The sequence below is a fragment of the Aristolochia californica genome, unplaced genomic scaffold (assembly GCF_029961685.1).
Source record: "Aristolochia californica isolate CCGP_79_NKW_82.1479 unplaced genomic scaffold, dmAriCali1.0.hap1 SCAF_12, whole genome shotgun sequence".
NCBI lineage: Eukaryota > Viridiplantae > Streptophyta > Magnoliopsida > Piperales > Aristolochiaceae > Aristolochia > Aristolochia californica.
Genome location: NW_027181793.1, coordinates 28,393,814 through 28,403,178, shown reverse-complemented (window position 1 = coordinate 28,403,178; position 9,365 = coordinate 28,393,814). Strand labels below are relative to the sequence as shown.

The window sequence follows — 9,365 nt, the reverse complement described above, 5'->3', positions numbered from 1 at the left end:
ACCCCCATTGGTCTAGCGCATATCGCCTGATCCACTTCCCATGTATACCCACCCATCTAAATCCTTCCTGTCTTCTCTTACCTCTTTCTCTGAGATCACTGGACAACTACCATCGCCGGATTTCTCTGTGTACCTCTCTCTCGATCCGACATGGCGATGGCAGCGCAAGCCTCCTTCTTCACCCCCTCCCTCTCCTCCTCCAAACACGCGGCCACCCGTGGCCTGTCTTCATTGAAGGCATGCCCCAGAAGCCAAACTTTGACCGTCTCCCGGGGCATTAGAGCCATGGCGGCCGATGCTACAACCGAGAAGCCGGCGGAGGCTCCCATCGGGTTCACACCCCCTGAACTGGACCCCAACACCCCGTCTCCGATCTTCGCGGGCAGCACGGAAGGGCTTCTCCGCAAGGCCCAGGTGGAAGAGTTCTACGTCATCACCTGGGACTCACCCAAGGATCAAATCTTCGAGATGCCCACAGGCGGCGCTGCGATCATGAGACAAGGCCCCAATTTGCTGAAGCTCGCCAGGAAGGAACAGTGCTTGGCTCTTGGGACGCGGCTGCGGTCCAAGTACAAGATCAATTACCAGTTCTACAGGGTGTTCCCCAACGGTGAGGTGCAGTATCTGCACCCCAAGGACGGAGTGTACCCGGAGAAGGTGAACAAGGGTCGCCAAGGAGTTGGGCAGAACTTCCGGTCGATTGGGAAGAACGCCAACCCCATTGAGGTCAAGTTCACAGGCAAGCAGGTTTATGACTTGTAATTGTAAAGCTGCTGCAGGTTTGTGAAATCTTGTTTTATGTTACACTACATGAACATAGACGGCCTGGTTTCAGCAACTTGTTCTTCGCTGTTGATTATTCGTTATGAGCTTTTGATCAAAGGAGAGATCGGGCTAAAAAAGCAGGACTATTTTGCAAGGCTTCAACTAAGATTGAAATGTGGGATCATGGGGTATGACATGTGGCTTAACACGTAAAATAATACAAGCCCCAAAATTCTAGCTATTTCATGGCTTGACTCACCATGACTTTTTCTATATAATAGAACAAAACAAGATAGGAAAAATCAAATTGAAGAGTTAAAAAAGTTCTAGACTTGGTCTATAGAAGGAAAAGACCTTCGGTTGATGCTCAAAAACAACTTACTCAAAACTCCTCAAAAATTCTATTACAAAGCATATAAAAAGGCACATATTGCAATTCAATCATACATTCTTGAACCATTACACATAATACGAAATCAAATAATCCTTATCAATGGCCAACAAAAATTTCAAACCATTGGATAATCAAGGAGACTCAAATCTAATCACTAGTTCAACAACAACAACAACAACAACAAATATTGTTTGTCAATATGGAAATAGAGGAGTGAAAAAAAGAATTGGACCCTATACACCTTATTTCTTTTATATTTTATATATGTTATTGTATTTACAGTTACATTTCTTCACAAATCGATCAACTTTTTATTCAATATTTTTAGCATACCAGAAGGGATCTACACCTCTCATCCGCAACTAAGGGTGGCTTTGAACCGAGCCAGCTCGCGAGCGACTCAAGTTCAGCTCGGTACCAGCTCGATTCGATTCGTTATCTATTGAGCTCGAACACCGAAATCGGCTCGTTTACCTTAACGAGCCGAGCTCGACCGAAGCCAGGTTCGGTTCGTTAGCTCGCGAGCTGGCTCGAGGTGAGTCAAAATCGGTATTGGGATTGGGAGTGGGGGAGCGGGAGTGGAAGCGGGATCGAGAACAAGTGGTGGAAAAGTTTTTCCTCCCCTCGTCACCGCTGAGCCCCTCCAGTCGGCTATTGTCGTTGTCTCTACCGTCGTCGCAGTTGTTCGCCGGCCGTCTCTACCGTCGTCGCAGCTGCTCATCGGCCGCCTCTGTGGCCGTCCGTTCGATTTCTTCCTCTCCTCATCGTCACCTCTGTTTTCGTCGCCGCACCTTCGTCGCAACCGTCGTCCCCGATGACAGGTCCAGCGCTGTAACCCCCTTCCCTCCGCGTCGTCTAGGCAGAAAACCAAAATCTAACTTCAGGGGAGAAATTAGGGGAGAAATAATCTCCCCCCTCCCCTGCCCAAAGATGATCTCGACGTGCGAGAACATAAAGTAAAAAAAAAAAAAAAAAAACTTTTTTCTCTTGAAAAAAATTAAAAATAAATTTTATACAAATAAGTTTCTATAAAATATTAGTGTCTCATTTTTTTTAAATATTTTTCTAATTGAAATTTTTTATTAAAAATCATATAATTTTCTAAGTAAAATTTTCGTACCAAGATGGGGAAGAAAACTGTATAGAAAATTTTTGAATAAGTATATTAACAGTTGATGCTGTAATACTTTTAGCATGAAGCAATTTTCATTGTAATTTTGTGTTTGATATTTTATTTAATTAAAATTTTATCTATTAGTATAATAATATATTAGATTGATTATTAATTTTTATTTATTTCCCTAGAAGAGACAATTAAAGGTCCATTTAACTTTCCTAAGAAAAATTTAAAATATTTCTTGTAATTTTCTAATAAGTCACTAATAGTAATAAGATTTTATTTAAAGGTTTTTTTGGGAATATGTATCATAGGAAAAATATTTTTAGTTTTTCCTATAATATAAATTTTCATCTAGGGGGATTCAAAAATTACAAAACAAGCTAACAACAATTGGAGTAAAAAAGATTAATATTGGTGCATTTTAATCCATTATTGAAATTCAATCCTATAATATAAACTCTTTATCCCTTCCTCATGACTCTTAAAGAAATTGAAAAAATATTTTAGTAGAAATACGTTTCTAGAGACTATTAGTGGTTTTTTCAATAAATGTTGAAAAGATATTTTTAGTAGACATATAGGGACCATTAATGCCTCATGTTTTTTAAAAATATTTTTTTAATTATAAATTCTTTTTAAAAAATCATATAATTTTATAAGTAAGATTTTCTTGCCAAGATGGGTTAGAAAACCATATAGAAAAATTTTGAATAAGTATTTGACAGTTGATGATATAATACTTTGAGCATGAGGCAATTTTCATAGCAATTTTGTGTTTGACATTTTATGTGATTAAAAATTTATTGATAAGTATAATAATATATTAGATTAATTATTAAATTTTATTTATTTCCTTAGAAAAGGCAATAAGAGGTCCATTTAACTTTCCTAAGAAAAATTTAAAATATTTCTTGTAATTTTCTAGTAAGTCTCTAATAGTAATAGGATTTTATTTAAAGGATTTATAGTTTTTATTTGGGTGATTTTAAATTGATAGTGATATTTCATTTAATTTTGTTGTGTTTGATTATTGTACGGAGTTTATTTATAATGTTATGCAGTGTATGGAGTGTATAAATAATTTTCTGGAGTGTTTATGAAATGTATAGACAATTTTATGGAGTGTTTATACAGGTATTATGTATATTGATTATGCCCAATTTTAAGTAGAGGTCATGCCTAATTTTATACAAGTATTATATATATATATATATATTATGCTCAATTTTAAGTAGAGGTTATGCCCAATCTTATACACGTATTATATATATATTAGTTATGCCCAATTTTATGTAAAATGTATGCATAATTTTATATACATTTTATTCGATATATATTTTTTGAAAAGTTTTAAATGTATGTTTCGGCTCGAGCTTGGCTCGAACTCGTTGCGCTTGAGCTTAATAACAATTTTAGGCTCAAGACGAGGCTCGGCTTGAAATATTTAAATCAAGCTCGGCTCGAACATAGGCAAATTCGGGTTTGGCTCAGGCTCTATGCCACCCCCATCCGCAACATAAAAAAAAAAAAAAAAACTAAAGTATCTTCAATACCATAGCATCCCAAGGTATCAAGAAAAGTCAAGACATCAAAATCTTGTAAACTCATATCCAAGTAAATCAACTATAAAATGAGCATATCCAATGTCATCCACCAAAATCTAAGAAGACAATCAAACATGTGATCCATCATAGAACTATCAAATAAAAAGAGAATGGTTTAAGGTGACACCACATCTGCCACTCACTTAGGTCTAGTCACTTAAAAGAGGATAAAGAATTATTAAAATAATAATTATGCGCTAAACTGTTTGATAAATGTTAGATTTAGGACCCATAATGAGTAATAACCGAGGTTGTTTAGAGAGAAGAGAGTGACAAGAGGAAGAGAGACATAAGAGAAGAAGAAGAGATGATTGAGTGAGAGAGAAAGGAGAAGGAAAGAGATCGGCTAAGAGAGTGAGAGTAAGAGGAGAGGAGGGTTAGGGTTAGGTAACGTGCCTAATCCTCCCCCTCAAATGTATATTTATAACAATGGGAAGAGTTACAATTACATCATTATCCTTTACCTTAAGGAGAGTGAGAAAGGGACCAAAATCAAGAGAAAATTACATCATGCCACTATACTACAATCTTATCTTCTAACAATATTAACTCATAGTACCCAACACCTTTGAAAGTACAACAAAGATTGATCAACTCTACATCTTCCATAGTTACAATTTAAGAATCTCAATTAAGACTCCATTGAGACGTTTTCCTCAACCATCAAGTATGCCCTTGGTGTCTGCAATTGTCTAATAATACAAAAAATGTTGCAATAGTTTGTCTCCAAAGAGCATATATAAACTTCTCCAATGATCAATATGTCTATCCTAATGACACAACTAAAATGGTTGAAAAGCCAATTGCAAATTCTACAAGAAAAAATACCTTCTACACAAAATTATTTTTGAGAGTAGAATCCTCTACCACAAAAAATATTTTTTCGTAGTCCCACGGGAATTTTCATCCTTGGGAAACTTTTTCCTGTGAAATTTATGTTTTGCATATAAAAATTTTCCCTTGGGAATTTTCTCGACACTAGGAAAATATTTTTCTTGCAAAAATTCATTTTTGCAGGAAGAAATTTTCATGGAAAAATCTTTTTTTCATAAGAAACCTTTTTCCCAACAAAAAATTATTTTTGCAAGAAAAAGTTTATCTTTGCCTGAGAAATTAAATTTTCCTAGGGAAAGGCTTGTTTTTCTACGAAAAATAATTTTCTCAAGCAAAAGTTATTAGGGTTTTATTAAGTTTATATTTTCTCTTTTCCTCTCCCTACTTTTATTGCACTTTGTTCTTGCAATTCTATTCCCTTCCCTACTTTTGTTGCACTTTGCTCCCTCCGGCAATCTTGTTTGCCCACAACTTCAATAGTTATTTATATCAAAGAAACAACCGAGGACATGAGGTAGCATGCTCAAATACATGTAAATGAAACCAATAAATTGAAAAATTTGATAAATTCAACTCTAACGTGAATTTGACAAAGAGTACTTGTAGTGTATACTGCTTGTGCTAACCCAAAGGAGCATGATGACGAGTACTCCCTTGAAGAGAATTATATTTCAAAGACTAAGGGTACTAAACTTCCATCTATACACTTTAAGAAAATTGTATTTTACTAAATTAAGCATTATTTGAAATATTGTCCCAGATTCTTTTTATATTGTGGAGTATGAATTCTTTATGTTTATGGTGCATCTTCATCCATACCCGTGTTGAAGCGAGAATGCGGCCCAACTAAGAGCTGCAAATTAGATGAATTTATAAGGATAATCAGTGATAAGATGACATTAAATATTAAAGATTCTGAAAGAAGACCACAAGGAATTCCAATATCCCCCTCACCCATTTGATATGAGGTTCTTCGTGCAGGTCCATCTCTGCCTCAAGCAACGCGGGTAAGACGGATTCCTTGCGTAAGCTATCTCGTAGCTATTTCTTGATCATCAGCTGTAGTGCTTTTGGTGTTCAGTCGTAACCACTTAAAAATAATGACCATACTGATAAAGTCCATTCCCCCGACATCACTAGTACACCAGAAAGTTGCTATAGAACACACTTATGAGGCGGCAAAGAGTGAATCGAAACACAGTTGGATTCTTATGATGTAATTGTACTTGAGGTCACGTCTCACTATCATATACACATGTACAACATAAATTAGTCTTCTCAGCCAAAATCTTCCAAAATATCTTCGTTCAAAGGTTTGATGGTCGTCTTTATTAAGAGCTTAGAAAAATAAACAGTGTTTATAATATTGTAGAAAAGCATCCATAACTATAGAACGCACTCATGAGGCGGCAACCCAAATCGAAGATGATTAGGAAGAAGAAGGGGCGATAAGCCCTCGTCACGCCTCTGAAGTAATTGTCTTTTCTTATCCTTAGCTAAAAAGGATTGGCAGTCCTTCGACATCCGTTTGCGTTGCTTTTCACCGTCATCTTTCGCCATATCCGTTGTGCCACATGTACGAACAAGCAGAAGAACCTTGTAATGACAACGACGAGGCCCGATTGACGTCTCTCTCCTTCGACATCCGTTTGCGTTGCTTTTCACCGTCATCTTTCGCCATATCCATTGTGCCACATGTACGAACAAGCAGAAGAAACTTGTAATGACAACGACTAGGCCCGATTGACGTCTCTCTCTCAGCATTGCCTCCAATTTGAAGCAATGGTCGATTTTTTTTTAAATGGACATAACCATCAGAGCCAAACGTGCGTATAAATAAGTAAAAACTACGTGGACTATCGACTTTAAGAGAAGCATCTAGACCCACCTCAAAGTAAGCGCGTGGCATCTTTGATAGCCTCAGGACCTTTGACAACCAAACCGATCGAGGATTTCAATTTTCACTGATTGCGTTCCAAACAGAAGATCGTGTGCATTAATTCGTTACTTATATTTGTTTTTCTCTTGTAGGAACCATTGTTAAATATAAGTCTGTATTTAAAATCGTAAATTCTTTTTATTTATTTATTTTATTTCATACACTTATATCTCTATTTATATAGATAATTTTTCTCTCGGATCATCCCCGACGCTGCCGTAGCTAGGACTTCTTCCTCTGTTTTTATTCCAGAGGAAGCAGTCCTCTGGAGGAACTCACGCCAACACTGCATACATCCAACTCTTAATATGCACACCACAAAACCAGGTGATTATGTACACATTTGGTAATATATACCACATATAATAATAAGAGCCGTGTCACTCGTCTCCTTCGATCGACGGAATCACGCTCCCACGGGTAGGGCTGCGAGCGCTGATCCCATTTCGCTTCTGGCACGCATTATCACACCGTCTTCTCCTTTATGCTCGCCACCCATCCAGATTTCTGGAATCACCTGCGCCGAATCAACCACGTTTTCCAACGCGTAGTCAGCTTCCTTGCTTTTCACGGCCTTTCCGACCTGTAACAAAAACCTTTGGTTAAATATATAAGGAATAAGGTTCTCCTGTTACGTTTTCTTTGTCTTTTTCAAGTGGCAAACATTTAAAGAAGTTCTCCCATAATCCTGTTAGGCTGTTGCGCTAATGTTAACAAAAGGTAGTGGTCAGTGGAGCCGTAGAGGCGATCCATGATTAGGATTTGCATTTCCAGGTCATCGGATAAGATGGTAATACAGATAACAGGAATCTGGCCACAGGTGCTGGTGTCCTTCCATCGTCATGCGGTTATTTTTTAACATTTATCCGTACCAACCGGATGAGCATCCTAATAATCAAGTAATACCTATCTATTACCGTGCAGATAAAGAAATCTTTACCCTTTACTGTACAAAGTACCAGATATTATTATGGCAGTTTTTCCTTGCTAAATTCAGGAATCTAAGTAGTCGTAAAATATTTGCAATCATCGCTACATGTATCCACCGACATTCTTTTCTCTTTTCACGATAATGACGTTCTTTTTTATATAATTATATAGAGGCCGGGCCAATCCCAGGTGTATAAAATAGCGTAATTTTCCTGTATTACGCGAAGTTATTTCTGATAAGACCGACAAAAATGCTCATGAAAGCTAAACTTCGCAGGGACATCAAAAGACGCACCAATACGGTTCGAAACCCCACTGTTTTGCCGGCAGCAATATTCTGGTCATTGTCGTCAAAAAACATCTGCACAATGAAACAAAACGAAGCCAATGCAAACAGTCATTTAAGCTCGACGAACACCACGACCGTAGTTATGTGTAGCGAAACCTACCGTTCGACAGGGATCTTCCCCAGCAACTTCTATGGCGATTTTCATGGCGTCGATCGATGGCTTTAAAATAACCGGAAATTCGTCTGGACGCGTTGACTTGGAGATATTCGGATTGAGAGTCTCAAAGCAGATAATGTCATCGAAGCAGTCATCTAACCCAAGCCGTTCTAGGACTCTCCTCGTATGATTTCTGTCTGAATTTGTAAATACCTGACAAGAAGAAAAAAAAAAAAGGTTATTTAGTTTTGAATTTTGATAGAACAAATTCAGCTCTGTTTCGTATGTGCAAGGTCGTCGAGAGACCAACAAGTTTTCTCTGCGTGATGCTCCGCAGAACTTTCCTCAGTCGTTCATTTGACTTTAAGGCTTCGTAGGGCAAAGATCCGTGCACGAAACTGCATGGACCCAGAATTGTAAGTGGACATCAAATTCTGACAAAAATAATTGAATTGACAAATGATATCCAACTTCTTTGCGGTTTTTCTTACCTGTGGTACTCATCAGCATCGATGTTGAAACCTAGAGCCTGCAAAAACAAATGTTTTTTTTCGAGTAATTAACGTAATGATAATTTGGTTGTTCTTTAGGTCCAGAGAATTACTCTCAGGCCGGCGAGCGTGCTTCCGTAAGTTCTGAAAAGCTCGACTCTAAGATAGGATGCCTTTTCGGCTGAATATCCGCATTTTTTCACGAGAAATTCTGAAATGAAGGAAAAAATATGTGATCAGTCAGCACACTATTTCAATTACTTGAAGTCTATTTTGGATTATAAAGGAAATAAGTCAGGACTCATGCATTTATTTGTTCTCACCTTCGATATTACTTTTGCAGACTCCGTTGATTCCCGCCTTGGAAGAGTACAGAGTATCGTCCAAATCTGCAAAGATTGATCCAAAACATCAGAAAAAACAGAGAAAAACACTATACAAGACCGAACAAAAATACAGATAAGTGCAGAAAGTTACCGAAAAGAAGGCAATCAAAGGGAGAGTCAGACTTTCCGGTAGACTTGCCGCAAGGTTCCATTGTTGAGAGAGAAATCTGAAAGACCTAGTTGATCGGAGGTCCGAGCAGAGCACGGAGAGAAGGTTACAACTGGTATGGGGATACGGGAAATGGAGCACAACTGGATCAGAAATGCATACATGTCCGCCCTATTTATAAGCTACTGGAGGAATGACCTGATCTGACAATCGAGCCACGATACACATTCGATTCGCACCGTTAGATCAAAACCAAACGGTGATGGTTGTGAGCACCGTTCAATGTCAATGTGAAACCTTTAACAATTACCGATATTGAACAAACGAAGTTGCTTACAAAGATTAAG

At 37.8% G+C, this 9,365-nt stretch overlaps 2 protein-coding genes across 3 annotated transcripts; one reads left to right on the top strand and one right to left on the bottom strand.

The window, feature by feature from the left end:
• Positions 1-26: 26 nt before the first annotated feature.
• LOC137946138 (photosystem I reaction center subunit II, chloroplastic-like) lies at positions 27-946 on the top strand. The gene has a single exon (XM_068792338.1). It carries the CDS (start codon positions 151-153, stop codon positions 760-762), a length of 612 nt encoding a protein of 203 aa, XP_068648439.1. The 5' UTR covers positions 27-150; the 3' UTR covers positions 763-946.
• Positions 947-6,820: 5,874 nt separating this feature from the next.
• LOC137946466 (uncharacterized protein C24B11.05-like) lies at positions 6,821-9,151 on the bottom strand. Of its 2 annotated transcripts, XM_068792774.1 has the most exons (8): positions 9,001-9,151; positions 8,847-8,912; positions 8,637-8,734; positions 8,524-8,561; positions 8,343-8,430; positions 8,036-8,245; positions 7,882-7,947; positions 6,821-7,239 (listed from the first exon to the last, which is right to left on the bottom strand). In XM_068792774.1, exons 1-8 carry the CDS (start codon positions 9,059-9,061, stop codon positions 7,063-7,065), a joined length of 804 nt encoding a protein of 267 aa, XP_068648875.1. In that variant the 5' UTR covers positions 9,062-9,151; the 3' UTR covers positions 6,821-7,062. The 2 variants fall into 2 exon arrangements, with proteins under 2 accessions (XP_068648875.1, XP_068648876.1); XM_068792775.1 differs by lacking the exon at positions 7,882-7,947.
• Positions 9,152-9,365: the final 214 nt, after the last annotated feature.

Excerpts from the sequence above, each read along its gene's own strand:
- LOC137946138 (XM_068792338.1), top strand. The coding sequence starts at position 151 with ATGGCGATGGCAGCGCAAGCCTCCTTCTTCACCCCCTCCCTCTCCTCC.
- LOC137946466 (XM_068792774.1), bottom strand. The coding sequence starts at position 9,061 with ATGGAACCTTGCGGCAAGTCTACCGGAAAGTCTGACTCTCCCTTTGAT. Across the intron at positions 8,913-9,000 it reads CTTTGATTGCCTTCTTTTCG|ATTTGGACGATACTCTGTAC; the intron begins GTAACTTTCTGC and ends CAATCTTTGCAG. Across the intron at positions 7,948-8,035 it reads GGGAAGATCCCTGTCGAACG|ATGTTTTTTGACGACAATGA; the intron begins GTAGGTTTCGCT and ends TTCATTGTGCAG.